At 45.0% G+C, this 16692-nt stretch overlaps 1 protein-coding gene across 3 annotated transcripts in view; it reads right to left on the reverse strand.

The window, feature by feature from the left end:
• IL1RAPL1 (interleukin 1 receptor accessory protein like 1) overlaps window positions 1–16692 on the reverse strand; it is a 1713530-nt gene that overhangs the window by 623733 nt on the left and 1073105 nt on the right. For all 3 annotated transcript variants that reach the window (XM_029603082.1, XM_029603084.1, XM_029603083.1), the window contains one exon: window positions 9355–9541. In XM_029603082.1, the coding sequence (XP_029458942.1) occupies window positions 9355–9541 (187 nt within the window). The remainder of the gene's footprint in view (window positions 1–9354; window positions 9542–16692) is intronic.

The following is a 16692-nucleotide window of genomic DNA, read 5'->3' on the forward strand; positions in this document are numbered from 1 at the left end:
CTTACATCTCCCTCACAAGCACCTTATCTGTGTCACTCGTGCATGTTTGTACTGAGCCACAATATGAGGTGAATCTATGACATCATGGTGAACAGAGATCATATATTAGAGTGGCCACCATGATGTCATGTTTCAGAGACCTGTACATGCATACTGTAGTGTGGGGAACCGGAGCAATCGTCTTGCTTTTTGCTTTGGATTCAGAGTTTTTGCACTGCAGTGCAGACTAAGCAGCTCAGTATAAGCACTTTAGCAGCAATTACTTCTCTCTCAGTGTCCATTATTAGTATAATTTTGATTTGATTAGGTGCTTTGTCATCATAGCAACATACAGTCTGTAAAGGTTAGAACTTTTCCATTTGGTATGAGAGAGTAGAATGATCTGTGCAACTATGGGAATATTCAGCTGAGAAGGGCATATAGAAGTCAATATTCAAAGCCATTTAGACAGATAATTCACACATTATCCGTCTAAATGGCATGCTTTTGAATATTGAGCCCCTTATGTGGCTACATTATCTGGCTGAACATAAGAAGTGCCATGCTGGGTCAGACCAAGGTCCATCGGACTCAGCATCCTGTCTCTGACAGTGGACAGTACAGATCACAAATACCCAGCAGCTCCCATAAAATTTCTCTGTTTCTTGTTGCTCACCCTCAGAGATAAGCACTGGCTCTCCCAAGCCTACTTGTCGAATAACTGTTTAAGGACTTTTCCTTCAGGAACTTGTCCAATCCTCCTTTATTATTTATTCTTTTATATTGTTGAGATTACTTACCTGATAATCTCCTTTTCCTTAGTGTATGCAGATGGACTCAGAACAAGTGGGTATAGTGTGCTCGTGCTAGCAGTTGGAGACGGATCTAACGTCAGCACGGGTACATATACCCCCACAGGAAGTGAAGCAACTCAGTAATCTTCCTTGCAAAAGCTGTTATGGATATATGTGTACTGACCGATCAATGAATTAGTGAAACAGGATTCCCCTGACCGATTGATAGTAGCTGGAGACCGCCAGCGTTCCCAACCGGAAGACGTCGACACCTGGTAGAGTGGACACTCTCGTGTAAGAAATGACATGCCTTACCTTGAATTGAGGAAACCCCATGTATACTGGCAGCCGGGCGGGATGGTGAGTCCATCTGCATACACTAAGGAAAAGGAGATTATCAGGTAAGTAATCTCAACATTTCCTAGTGTGTAGCAGATGGACTCAGAACAAGTGGGATGTACAAAAGCTACTCCCGAACCGGGCAGGAGGCTGCCTGAGGACCGCGTAGGACTGCCCTCGCAAATGCTGTGTCCTCCCTGGCCTGGACATCCAGATGGTAAAATCTGGAAAAGGTATGGAAGGAGGACCATGTCACCGCCTTCCATATCTCCGCGGGTGACAGCATCCTAGATTCTGCCCAGGAGGCTGCCTGCGCTCTGGTAGAATGAGCCTTGACCTGCAGAGGCGGTGACTTCCCGGCCTCTACGTAGGCCACTCTGATAACTTCTTTGATCCAGCGGGCTATGGTGGGCCGTGAGGCCGCTTCTCCTTGTTTCTTCCCGCTGTGAAGGACGAACAGATGGTCCGTCTTTCGTACTGCTTCTGTCATTTCCAGGTATCTGGGCAGTAATCTGCCGATGTCGAGATGGCGTAGCAAACGCCCTTCTTCTTTTCTTCAAACCCGCCGTGGTTGGCAAGGATATGGTTTGGTTGAGGTGAAATTGTGAGACTACTTTAGGTAGAAAGGAGGGAACCGTGCGAAGATGGATAGCCTCAGGAGTGATTCTGAGAAAGGGATCATGGCAGGACAGCGCTTGTAGCTCCGAGATGTGGCGTGCTGAACACACAGCCAACAAGAACACCATCTTCAAAGTTAGAGAACGGAGAGACAGGCCCCGGAGGGGCCTGAAGGTGGATCCCGCAAGGAAATCCAAAACTATGCTGAGGTCCCACAGGGGCACTGGCCACTTCAGTGGCGGACGAATGTGCTTGACTCCTTTCAGGAAGCGGGAAACATCTGGGTGCGTGGCAATGGTCTTGCCATCCCTCCTGGGACCGTAGCAAGACAGCGCAGCCACCTGAACCTTGATGGAGCTTAGGGAGAGACCCTTCTGAAGCCCATCTGCAGGAAATCCAGAACTATAGGGATTGTGGTCGCATGTGGATTGGTGCCATGAGTGCCGCACCAGGCTTCAAATACTCTCCAGATCCTTATGTAAGTGAGGGATGTGGAAAACTTGCGCGCTCGTAAGAGTGTATCTATCACCGGCTCCGAGTAACCTCTTTTCTTCAGTCTAGCCCTCTCAATGGCCAGACGGTAAGAGAGAATTGAGCTGGATCCTCATGGAGGCTGGGACCTTGACGTAGCAGGTCCCTGAGCGGGGGCAGGGGAAGAGGCTCCCCTGTCAGTAGTCTTCTCATGTCCGCGTACCAGGGTCTTCTTGGCCAGTCTGGTGCCACTAGAAGAACTAGGCCCCTGTGCCTCTGAATCTTGTGTATAAGGGCGCCCAGCAGGGGCCACGGTGGAAAGGCGTATAGCAGGGTCCCTGGAGGCCTTGGCTGAACCAGGGCATCGATCCCATGAAAGAACGGATCTCGCTTGCGGCTGAAGTATCTGGGTACTTGAGCATTGGACCTGTCCGCTAGTAGGTCCATGTCCGGAGTCCCCCACTGATCCACAATCATCTGGAAGGCTGTGGGGGACAGCTGCCATTCTCCCGGATTTAGGCTTTCCCTGCTGAGGAAGTCTGCCGCGGTGTTGTCCCTTCCGGCAATGTGGACGGCGGAGATGACCTGGAGATTCGCCTCTGCCCAAGTCATCAGCGGGGCTATCTCTAGGGACACCTGTTGGCTTCTGGTTCCGCCCTGTCGGTTGATGTATGCCACCGTGGTGGCATTGTCGGACATCACTCTGACTGATCTGTTCCGCAGTCTGTGAGCAAATCGCAGGCAGGCTAATCGGACTGCCCGTGCCTCTAGACGGTTGATGTTCCACCCCGACTCTTTTCTGTTCCACCGCCCTTGGGCGGTGAGCTCTTCGCAGTGTGCTCCCCATCCGCTCAGGCTGGCATCTGTGGTGAGCAGAGTCCACGTGGGGGAGGACATCTTCGACCCCCCTGCTCGTGTGGACAGACTGCAACCACCACCGTAGCTGGGTCCGCACTCTGGCTGGTAGAGGTAGATGCACGGAGTAATTCCGGAAGCGTGGGCTCCATCGAGAGAGAAGGGAGCATTGTAGTGGTCTCATATGGGCCCGCGCACAGGGTACCACTTCCAGGGTGGATGCCATGAGACCGAGAACCGGCAGATAATCCCAAGCTATGGGCCGGCTGGCTCCCATCAAGGACCGTAGACGCGTCTGGAGTTTTAACCTTCTCTTGGTGGTGAGGCTGACTTTGTCTGCCTGAGTGTCGAACTGGACTCCCAGGTATTCCAGTGATTGGGAAGACTGTAGGCAGCTCTTGTTTAGGTTGACTACCCATCCCAGGCTTTCCAGCAGGGAGATCACTCTGTTGGTTGCCCGATGGCTCTCCTCTCGGGATTTCGCCCTGATCAGCCAATCGTCTAGGTAGGGATGGACAAGGATTCCTTCCCTTCTGAGCGCCGCTGCTACCACTACGATCACCTTGGTGAAGGTCCGCGGCGCCGTGGCTAACCCAAAGGGCAAAGCCCGGAATTGGAAGTGTCGTCCCAGAACCTTGAAGCGTAGGTAACGCTGATGATCCTGATGGATCGGGATATGCAGGTAGGCTTCTGACAAGTCTAAGGTCATAAGGAACTCCCCTGGCTGTACTGTGGTCTTGACTGTGTGCAGAGTTTCCATGCGAAACCTCGGGACCCTTAAGTATCGGTTGACTGACTTGAGGTCTAATACGGGCCGGAAAGTGCCCTCTTTCTTGGGTACCATGAAATAAATGGAATAGTGCCCAGAATCCATTTCCCATGCAGGTACTGGGATTATGGCTTTCAAGGACAGGAGCCTCGCCAGGGTAACTTCTAATGCCGCCTTCTTGTGGATTGGACACGGAGACTCCACAAACCTGTCCAGAGGGGTGTGATGGAAGTCCAGATAATAGCCCTCTCGGATGATGGCGAGGACCCACTGGTCCGACGTAATCTCGACCCATCTGGGGTAGAAGAGGGTTAACCTGCCCCCTATGGCTCCGTCCCCCGGATGGATTGGCTGATTCTCATTGTGAGGCGCGGCCGGGACCTGAACCCGAGCCGGCTCCCCTCTTGCACTGCTTGGTCCGAAAGGACTGGTTCCTGGCCTGAGGATGAGGTGCCTGGTAGCGACTCCTATAGGGAGTGAAGTGTTGAGAGCTTCTACCTCTGGAGAGCCTCGGAAAGATGCGCTGGTTCCTCTTGGACCTGTCTTCCGGCAGTCGAGGTACTGGAGAGGCGCCCCATGTGCTGGCCAGTTTATCTAAGTCTCTGCCGAACAGAAGAGAACCCTTGAACGGCATTCTAGTAAGTAGTATTGGAAAACACGCTCAGCGAGCGCGCAGGCAGCCCAAACTGCTTTGGAGACGGAAATTACTGAGTTGCTTCACTTCCTGTGGGGGTATATGTACCCGTGCTGACGTCAGATCCGTCTCCAACTGCTAGCACGAGCACACTATACCCACTTGTTCTGAGTCCATCTGCTACACGCTAGGAAATCTGCTTTTCAGCACTTCAAAGTGGATTACATTCAGGTACCGTAGTTACTTCTCTGTCCCCAGAGGGCTCACAATCTAAGGGGTGGATTTATCAAAATGCGGTAGCAAAAGGGGTGTGTTTTATGCTAATATAGCATTTATCACTAATTACCTGTGCGAAGAGCTAAGTTAGTGCAAATTGCGATACCATTTCAGATTCTGCGATAAGTGCCAGACCTGTTGTATTAAACCACTGGGGGACCATTTTTAATGACCCCAGACACGAGAGAGAGAGAGAGAGAGATGTAAATAATGTTGCTAGCTGCAATTTTTATGGGTACCATAATGCTTGGGGATAACTGCAGAGAGTGACAGTTACTACCCTTAAGGGAAACACGGGAGTAACCTGCATGGAATGGCAGTTACTACCTTAAAAAGCTTGCTAGGCAGACAGGATGGACCGTTTTGTCCTTTTCTGCAGTCTTTTCTATATTTCTATGACTTGTACTCGATATTCAGTGGCACAGGTACGTCACTGAATATACCCAGCTATCTTACAGTTAGCCAGATTCATTTACCTGACTAATTTAGAATTGTTTTCATAGGGTTAGCTGACTAACTTAACTAGATAAGTAGGCTCAGCCCTAGAACATTTTTGCACCACCCCTGACTTGTACTGCTAAGTGTTTAGCTAGCTAATTACTTATTCAGTGAAGTCAGAGTGTGATGGAACTGGTGGGGTTTTCAAATCCTGGACTTAGTAGAATAAATAATTTAAATATTGACCACTCAGTCTTTTGACTTCTCCATGAGGTCCATAATCAAAAAATGGTTTACCGTGGGTTCTTGTAGAACAAGACACGTGAGAAACACCCATCTTCCCCAACTTTACAGCATCCTGTGCATCAACCCCCACTTCCTTAACAAGTTACAGCCCTTAGCAAATTATGGCTATGTTTTGGGAGAACAAAGGAACACAGCAGATAAAAAGAATGCCTATTGTTATGCTGAGGGAGCAAAGGACATACGGGAAGACTAGCCCAAGACAGGAAAACATTCCTCTGCAAATGCCTATAAATGTAGTTGCTTTTGTATTTGAATGGGGAGAGGGCTTCGACCTTGGTCCTTCTCCCTCTGTCAAAAAGGTAATCTTAATATAAATTCATTTATCTGAAAAACTCTACCACAAACACAGTTGCCTCTTGTCAATATTTTACTAATTCCTGTGCCTCTTGCAGATGGACCCAGTCCCAAGGGGTTGAGATTCTGAGAACAGCGAGAACATCTCTAGGGATCCAGAATCTCTTCTTTTCTTCTTTCAAGCATACAGTATTCATACACAGTAATAGTTCAACCATCAAACTATTTCTGCTGCCAGATTAAAACACAAACTTTTCTCAGCAAAACCACTACTCAAGTCCTGCTCATTCACCAACAGATAATGCTTCTGCTAACATCATTCCATCAGGACATTGGTTTAAATCATTTTTACGTGATAGATCCCCCAGACTCGTCTTCCTTTGCATGATCTTTAGAGTGTGGGGATCGTTAATTTCCCCTATTTTGTTTAACATTTTAACCTTTTATGTATGCAGGTGACACACAACCAGTTCTTTCACTGGGAAGGAGAGGATGCAGCTACACTGGTGATAAACCAATGCTTGTTGAAAATGTTATATTGGATGAAGTTAACTCAACTTAAATTGAATCCTCTAAAAACAGATTTTATGGATTTGGAAACCTCTCACTGTGAATAGTCTGGTGATCAGGATGGACAGCACTGTTCTTCTCTATGGACTGGGCCATAATCCTGTGCATTCTTATTTGAAACTGGACCAACAGATCTTTTGGCAAATCCAGCCATTTTATAAAAAGAAAGATCTCTGTACTGTGGTCCTCTTAATAACTAACATTGAGGTTCTCTATGTTTGGATTTTCCTAGAACAATTAATTCAGAACAGCGCTGTCCATCTTATGTCTGGTAAATATTTCACCTATCCTTCAGGGCTTACATTAGCTACCAGTATCAAAGGATTCAATTTAAGATGCTATCACTTGTATTTAAAGCTCTGAATGGATTAGCAGCCCAGTATTTGATGGACGTTTTGGAAGTATATAGTCCTGAGATGACTTCTGCATCCCTCAGATAGGACATTTTTAAGTTAGCGAAACATCCTTCTTTAATGATCATGTAAATCAGAGAATAAGTCAGAGGGCCTATCCTGTCAAAGTCACTCTTCCAGTGTATCTGCTTTGATATGGATTATTTGCTTTTTAGTAGTTAACACCACTTTATTCCTGGTATCTGTATAATCTGGTGTGCAATGGACAACAGATTGTTCTGGAAGGGAAATGTCTGGGAGCTGATTAGTACTTTGTCCTATGATTACTTGAAGATTTAGGTGGGAAGGAGTAACGTTGCTTGTAATTAATTTGATTCTGTAGTTGTTTCTATTGGTTTTATTGATATGGTGTCTGTCATGTATATTTCTTTGTTCATTTTGTATTTGATTCTTGGAGCTCAACTTTTGATGTGATAAGCAGTATATAAACACAGATAAAGAGATAAAACATAGGGTAGTTTGGTTCAGCCATTCCATAGCATAGTCCTCATGACACTGAATGCCGATTTATGCATCAATGCCACTTTTGCCCATGAAAGAGATGGAACCATTAATACATCTTTTGGAGATGAGCATACATTTCTCATTGCTGTATATGGTTATCAAAAGATCTCTTAGGTAAACAGGGTTCATACCGAGCACTGAGGCTAAAATTTTGAACTGCAGTCATCAGTGGGTCAGCAGTCAGTGGAGCTCCTTCAGGAGCATCATAGCATGGGCTCTCATCCTTGTATCTCTAAAGATCCTGGTGACCGTGATGATGGAGAAAATTATAGTTCTATCAGAGTCTGAGCTATACTTTTTTCCAGACTCTAGAAAAAAAAAGTTTATTATATTCCAATGATGGCAAACCTCAGTCCTCGAATATTCTGATTTAGGATAAAGGACCCCCAAGGAGGCTTGCGCCAGGGTCAGCCTCCCCATGCTCGAGTGCAAACAAGCTGGAAACCTGAAGCAAGTGGAAACAGCAGAAAAGAAAACTTCCAAGAGCCCTTTAGTGCATACTCCTGGGCATTAGAGATTGGGGTTGCTGAGAGGCAGGAAGCTGTTTGTCTGCTACTGAACTTCCTACCTCCAATTTCTGGCCTGCAGCCTCAGCTGATTACTCAAGCCTGTTTCAGTTAGTGACTTGCTTCCTGACTGGCTCCTGGCCTGTAACGCCAGCTTAGTGCTTAAGCTTGTTTCAGTTTATGACATGATCTTGACTCTGGTTCCTAGACTGTCACTCCTGCTCACTACCAGCTCCTGTTCCTGCTTTGTAAAGCTGCCCGATTCCCACACAGATCTTGCCCTGAGCTCGTAAGAACCTGAAAGGCAGGAATCTGACACCCAAACGAGTCTGATGTTCAGGATAACCAAACTACACAAAGAAACCTGATTCTTTGCTCAAAAACAGTTAAATATAATCATGAATATTCATTGTGGAAATCCTGAAAGCCAGACCTGTCTTGGGCACTCAAGGACTGGAATTCGCTAATCACCAACTGCTTGGACTCAAGAAACAATTCTTTTTATTTTTATTTTTTTTGGTCTTTTTCCTTCCTCCATTTTTGAAGCCCTCTTTCCTGCTGGCATATTTTGGTGATTCTAGGGATTTTCTGATGCACATATACATCGTCACTCTTTGGCTGACTCAATAATGGTAACCATCATCCCTCATTCACCTGGCCTGATGAAGGTGCCACCTCTGCAGTGTGTCAGGGTCAACCGGCCCCAGCAAATGGTGGATCCCACTACAAAGCCCTGCGCTTCTCCGAACAGCCCCAGTGCAAGTCCCAGAGAACAATTTCTAATACTTGTATATACTCAGCATGATGCGTGATACATTTTATACTTCATCATGTTATAAAATGAGTACATGACCTGTGGTTCTTGTTTGGATCTGTCGCAATGGATATGTGCCCTAGGAATGTGCAGCCGGGAAATATATTTTTTTTTGTTCATTTCATTCGTATTATTCATTTTGGTGGGGGGGATGTTTCATTTTTTTTGTGCACACTAAAAACAAAACAAAAAAAAAAAAAAAAACACAAATGCACATCCCTAATGTGCCCTGTTCTGAATAAGGTGAGCACCACAGAAAGCTTGCAATTTAAGCTGAAGCTCACAATGTGTTCAATGATACAGTCAGAGGGCAATTTAGCAGAAAACAAGACAGAATGGGCCCGCCTGATGACTCATGCATCAGATCTTCTTTTCCCTGGCCCAGCTGGACCTGGGGATGCTGTGGAAGCAGAACTCATATCCCATGAGAGGAGGGAAACTGACTGCTATCACTCAATGGTAACACCAAATGACCAGACATAAGGACAACTCAGGCTCCAGAAAGTGCTGTGGTCTGTGGCCCCTGACCAAGGACTCTCACTGCAATGGCTGGGCTCAGTGACTTGGAATGGGGATATGAAATAGGGGACCCCCAAAGAGTTGACATAAAAGGCTATTGGCACCAGATTCCAGCCCCAGTTCCACTTAACTGAATTTGTAGAGGAGGAGGAAACTGAAGATTAATCTGGTGTAAAGCTTTAGGGACAGGAAAAATGTAGAGAAACCTGCACAAATTCTCTCTCATGAGCAGTACAGGTATCTTGTATTTCTTACCTTATACCATAAGATTTCAGGCTCTCTGTATGGAATTATAAAGTCTTCGATATCAGGACAGGAGATTTCCTTACTTTTGCTTAGTTCCGCTTTTTCAAAGTATTTCATCTTTGAATTGTAGCAGACTCCGGTGTCATTTTCCCCCACAGTTAGTGAGATGGACACTTTCATACAGTACGTTGAGTTTCTGTAATACAAGAAAAATTAAGACATAATGAGAAATGTACAACCTTAAAGAGTTCTAGAATTTGAGAAACAGCTCCAGTCCCAGAATGCATTACTTTATAATCTGCACTAATCCAGCGTTCACATTCATAAAATCATAAACACACTGATAAACACATTCCCTCCAGACCAAGTGACTTAGGCCATTAAAATGCATTAAAATGCCCATCAATATTTGACTGTCTAAAAATATCCTTTTGCATAAATATCTCTGAGCTCCTTCATCTGAAGGAGCTCAGAGATGTTGTTACTTACCTTTCATATTTAATCAACACTAGAATAAATTCCATTCAAGTAGTCCCTCCATTGATAAGAGGCCACAGCACAAAGGGGATCCAGTAGTCCTCCCGTTTAGAGCTGCTGGCCAGGTCTGGTGCCCCACAGTGATCTTACAACAGCAGTGATAAGACAGAAAACCAGCGTGAGGCCTATGAGCTAATGCACACTCATAGGCCCAATGGGGCTATATCTCCTCCCTTCCTGGAGTTTCCATTGTAACAGGAAGCCCATGCAAGGAGTGTGTGTGTAACTGAGCGTGTAAATTTACCCTGGCTCACAGGCTCTCCTGCACTGAAAGATCACTATGGGGTACCAGACCTGGCCAGCAGCTTCAAGGTGGAAGACTGCTGGATCCCCTTGGTGACTGATTCATAACCTGCCAGGTAAGGGTTAAACTAGAGAAGAATGGGACGGGATGGACTGGATGGGAGAGATTTGGGGAAGAGAGCATGGAACGGAGAGGTTAGAAGAGGAGGAGGACCCAGGAAGAGTCTTGGGGGAGTGTAGACAGTAAAAAGGACCAGAGAAGGGTAGATCCCACCCCTCCAATCCTCTGCTCCTGGACTCCTAGATTCTCAGAGCGAGCCCCCTCTCCCTACCTTTGAATCTTTCACTCTGGCTGGAGGTTTAGCTTCTGGGACATGGACTTTGAACTTATGCTACTGTTAATCAGTGCAGAGTTTTCCAGATCTAAAGTCCATGATGCCCCAAACATCTCCTTACAGAGGGCAACTGGCCAAATCAGGCTGCATAAAATATTAACCTCTTTCCACCTTTAACATATTCAGATTCCTCCAGTTTGAGAGTCGGGGGCAGACTAAAAATGCTCTTGTGACTAGCGGATTACACAGGTCCTCTTACATGCACTGAGGGCAGGTGATCTGGGGGTCAGCTTACCTGCATTCTTCATTTTAAAATGTACATGCATGTCACACCTCTGAAGAGGAGTTTAACTTTAAACCAGTGACTGTGTGCGTGCACTGAGCCAACCACTCAAGGATTTTCAAGGCAAGTGTACATCCGTAAATAAACTTTGAAAACACTCAGTGAAGTCTGTATGTACAGTGGATGCAGAGACTTTTCTGCTATCGAGGCTCTTTGACAATCACCCTGTACATGCCCTTTGCATTCAGTTCACAACATCAGTCAGTTACGGGATGGGAGAGATAATATTGACTCTCCCTCCCTCCCAGATCCACAGAAGTATTATAGAGAAACAATGGTGTCTTCTGCTCAGCTGTAAGATAAGGCCATTTATGTTTAAAATAAAATAAATGAAGAAAGCAAAATACTTTTATGTTCTGCAAAAATATGTGTTGTGGGATATAGTTGAAAAAGTTCATTAAATTGAGTTTTTCAAGTGAAATGTTTATTTCACTTTACATACAAGTGAAATATAACAGCAGGACTGCAGAACCCTGAGAAGAACTGGAAATATGTAAGGATGCCACAGACATGAACCTGCAAGTTTATATGACATTTCTTATTAACTTAGGATGCTACATTACTTTCTTATCTAAATGTATTTGCATTTCCTTATGTCCTGCACATCCTCAGTAAGAGCTGGAAGGCAGTCAGGTTAGGAGAAAGAAAAGCGAGCAGCTGAGAATGTACTGCAGTGACCCCTACAATCAGCTGCACTGAGCCATACACTGTACTGAGGGAAGCCTGCAGGCATGCCATTAACACTAATGACCGAGAATGCCTCAAGAGGCCAGCATGGAAGAGAGAGAGAGAGAAATACAATTCCAAGAAGTCCTGCTATTTGGCTATAAAACCTATCCCAGGACATGCCAGGTACGATGCATACAATACAGTTCTCAGTTAACCGTTCCAAGTACACTCTTTGGCCATTTCAAACATGTTATTAATTGTTTCAAAAGAGTTCATATTCAGTGTTTGACTGGATTGAGGGAAGGTAAATATTATTAACTATACTGTAAGATTGTTGACATTGATAAGGGATAGGATACGTTCTGTGCTTATCCCAGGCTGTCATGGATCATCTGTGCCTTTTCCAGGCTTTCCTAAATCTTCTGCACATACCCCAGGCTTTCCTGAATCTTCTGTGCTTATCCCAGTCTTTTCTGGATATTCCGTGCTTATCCTAGGCTGCCATGGATTTTCTGCACATACCCTAGATTTTCCTGGATCATCTGTACTTATCCCAGGCTGTTCTGGATTTTCTGTGCTTATCCCAGGCTCTCTTGGATCTTCTGTGCTTATCCAAGGCTTTCCTGGATCTTCTGTGCTTATCCCAGGCTTTTCTAGATCTTTTGTGCTTATCCCAGGCTGTCATGGATCATCTCTGCTTATCCTAGGCTGTTCTGAATCTTCTGTGCTTATGCCAGGATTTCCTGGATTTTCTATGTTTATCCTAGGCTGCTGTGGATCTTCTGTGCTTATTGCAGGCTATTGTAGATTTTCTTTGCTTATCCCAAGCTCTCCTGGATCTTCTGTGTATATCCCAGGTTGCTGTGGATCTTATGTGCTTATCCAGGCATCCTGGATTGTCTTTGCTTATCCCATGTGTCTTGGATTTTCTTTGCTTATCCCAGGCTCTTGTTGATTTTCTGTGCTTATCCCAGGCTGTCCTGGATCTTCTGTATTTATCCCAGGTTTTCCAGGATATTCTGTGCCTATTTCAGGCTGTCTTGGATCTCATTTGCTTATCCCAGGCTCTTGTTGATCTTCTGTGATTACCCCAGGCTGTTGTGGATCTTCTGTTCTTATCCCAGGCTTTCCTGGATCTTCTGTGCTTATTCCAAGCCGTCTTGGATCTCCTTTGATTATCCCAGGCTGTTGTTGTTCTTCTGTGCTTATCCCAGGCTGTCCTGGATCTTCTGTGCTTATCCCAAGCCGTCTTGGATCTCCTTTGATTATCCCAGGCTTTTGTGGTTCTTCTGTGCTTATCCCAGGCTGTCCTGGATCTTCCATACTTATCTCAGGCTGTTCTGACTTCTGAAACAGTTTATGCTTCTACCACCTCCATTAGGAGAATATTCTATGCACTCAGTCATCCATTCTGTGAAGAAGTAATTTCTTGTTTCAATATTTTTGTCTGCATCCATCAAAATAGCAAATATAATATTTAATATCAATATATTATCATCTGCTCTTCAGATACAGCAAGGAAACAGGTTACATTGCCAGGAGAAAATGAAGGAAGCTTGTTGCACATAAGGAGAGGAACTTCAAACAAACTGCAAAACGTAGGGCTCACAAAACTGTCAGTTTCATCAATTTTCAAACCAGACTTTCCTGCACAAGTCTGATCCCACATCAGCCACTGTTTGGTGCAGATGAAATTTGCATGAAAGTTTACACTCATCCATTTAGACCATGTTTGGGGGGGGAGGGTGGGCAATAAAGATCTCATCTTGCACAGCTGTGTGTATCTCCCACCTCCAAACTTAACATCCGCGCCTTTTGTCTCACTGGAGATTGCAGTTGTCTACCCTGTCCCTTCTGTCTGCAGTCTTCGGGTTGTCTTCGATTACAATCCAAAGCATTGCTAGAATGTGTTCTCGCTCTATAACATCGCCAAAATCCACCCCTCTCTTTCTGAACACATTGGTTCATTCCACCTGGACTTTCACAGGCATCTCCTCACAGGTCACTCGCTAACTGTGACAATCCTCTGCCTATCTATGGGAATAGAGAAGACTCCAAGCTCTTCCCCAACCTCAGGGGATGCATTTTCTCTACGCAGACCTTCAAAATGTTCAGGGCAAGAAGACGTTAAAATAAGTTGTACACAGAATCACAAAACAAAGTGGCTCCTTCTTCAGGGACACAGGCATCATTGTCAAGCCAGGACCTGGCAAGGCAGCTGCGGTCAAGGATCGCTCCTGCCCCTTTCTGTTTCCAAGATCCCAGAAAAGGATAAAAGACTTATGGAGGGTGGAAGGGGATCTTATGGGAATGCCATGGGATAGAATTAATTTTCCTGTTGTGACAGCTCAATTTTTATATGTGACTTCCAAAATAAAAATCAACTGAAAAAAGAGGTCAGGTTTTTGGTTTGTTTTTTTTAAAGGAAAAAACAGGTGTGAATCCTCACTTTTTTGATTTTTTTTTAAATGCATGTACATTCCTAATATCTGGGCAACAATGTAAGTGTCTTGTAGCACTATAGAAAAATTGAATAGTAGCAGCTATAAAAACATGAGAGAACTTCACATCTGTGTAGCACTGCATGTGCCTCTAGGCACTATAGAAATGTTCATTAGTTGCAGTAGTAAGAATGAGAGATATACATAGCTGTGAAGTACTGCATGCGCCTCATAGCACTAGAAAAATGTTTATTAGTAGCAACTATAAGGTCATGAGAGAACTTCACATCTGTCCAGCACTCCATGTGCTTCCCAGCACTGTAGAAATGTTCATTAATAGCAGTAATAAAGGCATGAAAGATATATACACATCTGCACAGCACTGCATGTGCCTCATAGCGCTATAGAAATGTTCATTAGTTGCAGTAGTAAGAATGAGAAATATACATATCTGTGAATTACTGCATGTGCCTCGTAGCACTATAGAAATGTTTATTAGTAGCAGCTATAAGGACATGAGAGAACTTCACATCTGTCCAGCACTCCATGTGCTTCCCGGCATGATAAAAATGTTCATTAGTTGCAGTAATAAGGACATGAGAGATATAAACATCTATACAGCACTGTATGTGCCTTGTAGCACTATAGAAATGTTGATAAGTAACAGTAATAAAGGCATGAGAGATATACACATCTGCATAGCACTGCATGTGCCTTGTAGCACTATAGAAATATTCATTAGTAGCAGTAATAAGGGCATGAGAGATGTACACATCTGTGCAGCACTACACATGCCTCATAGCACTATAGAAATATTCATTAGTAGGATTAATAAGGTCACGAAAGATATACATATCTGAGCAGCACTGCAATTGTCTTGTATAATTATAGAAATAGTCATTAGTAGCAGTAATAAGGACATGAAAAATATTCACATTTCTTCAGCACTGCATGTGCCTTATAGCACTATAGAAATGTTCATTAGTAGCAGTCATAATAACATGATAGATATTCACATCTGTGCAACCCTGTATGTGTCTTGTAGCATTATACAAATGGCATTAGTAGCAGTAATAAGAACCTGAGAGATATTCACATTTGTGCAGCACTGCATGTGCCTTGTAGCACTATAGAAATGGTCATTAATAACAGTAATAATGACATGAGAGATAATCACATCTGTGCAGCATTGCATGTGTCTCATAGCACTATCAAAATGTGCATTAGTAGCAGTAATAATTAGGGATGTGAATCGTTTTTTGATGATTTAAAATATCGTCCGATATATTTTAAATCGTCAAAAAATCGTTAGGGCCACGATACAATACCAATTCCCCCGATTTATCGTTAAAAAATCATAAATCGGGGGAAGGGGGAGGGCAGGAAAACCGGCACACTAAAACCCCCTAAAACCCACCCCCGACCCTTTAAATTAAATCCCCCACCCTCCTGAACCCCCCCCCCAATGCTTTAAATTACCTGGGGATCCGGCGGTGGTCCAGAACGGCGGCGGTCCGGAACGGCCCCCTCAATAGAATCGTGTTGTCTTCAGCCGGCGCCATTTTTCGAAATGGCCGCCGCAAAATGGCGGCGGCCATAGACAAAAACGATTCGACGGAGGAGGTCGTTCCGGACCCCCGCTGGACTTTTGGCAAGTCTTGTGGGGGTCAGGAGGCCCCCCCAAGCTGGCCCAAAGTTTCCTGGGAGTCCAGTGGGGTTCCGGGAGCGATTTCTTGCCGCGAATCGTTTTCGTACGGAAAATGGCGCCGGCAGGAGATCGAGTGCAGGAGGTCGTTCAGCGGCGGTCCGGAACCCCCGCTGAACGACCTCCTGCAGTCGATCTCCTGCCGGCGCCATTTCCCGTACGGAAAATGGCGCCGGCCATATGCGTATGGCCGGCGCCATTTTCCGTACGAAAACGATTCGCGGCAAGAAATCACTCCCGGAACCCCGCTGGACTCCCAGGAAACTTTTGGCCAGCTTGGGGGGGCCTCCTGACCGTTTCGGACCGCCGCCGTTCTGGACCACCGCCGGATCCCCAGGTAATTTAAAGCATTTGGGGGGGGGGGTTCGGGAGGGTGGGGGATTTAATTTAAAGGGTCGGGGTGGGTTTTAGGGGGGTTTAGTGTGCCGGCTCACGATTTTAACGATTTTTCACGATAGTTTACACACCCAAACGGCAACAATATAATTCCCTCCCCCTCCCAGCCGAAATCGATCGTTAAGACGATCGAGGACACGATTCACATCTCTAGTAATAATGACACACATCTGTGTTGCACTGCACGAGCCTTGTAGCACTATAGAAATGTTGATTAGTTGCTGTAATAAGGACAGGATATATATATATATATATATAGAGAGAGAGAGAGAGAGAGAGAGAGAGAGAAAACGAGAGCACTATTACTTCCTTGCACTATAGAAATGTTCATTACTTGCAGTAATAAGGACATGAGAGATCCTACACCAAAACAGCACCAATCTGTGCAGGCTGCTTTTTTTTATGAGGTTTATATTTCTTTGGGATAAAATGTATGGGCCTCTTTCAGTGGCCCTCCTTTCTTCAGACCTCCTTTGGATGTTAGCATTTGAAAAAGAAACCAAGCTCAGTAATACCTGTTTAGGGCCGTGGTAATAGGGGCAGATTCCAAAACCTGTATTTTATCTTAGGAATTAAATCCTTACCTGAGAAAATGGTATTTTAATATTTTTTCCCACTGCTTTATAAGTTATTATAAATCATTCCCTGCAGCTCAGCTTTCCCATTCCTGCAAAGGTT

Source organism: Rhinatrema bivittatum, chromosome 5 (genome assembly GCF_901001135.1).
Source record: "Rhinatrema bivittatum chromosome 5, aRhiBiv1.1, whole genome shotgun sequence".
Classification (NCBI taxonomy): Eukaryota; Metazoa; Chordata; class Amphibia; order Gymnophiona; family Rhinatrematidae; genus Rhinatrema; species Rhinatrema bivittatum.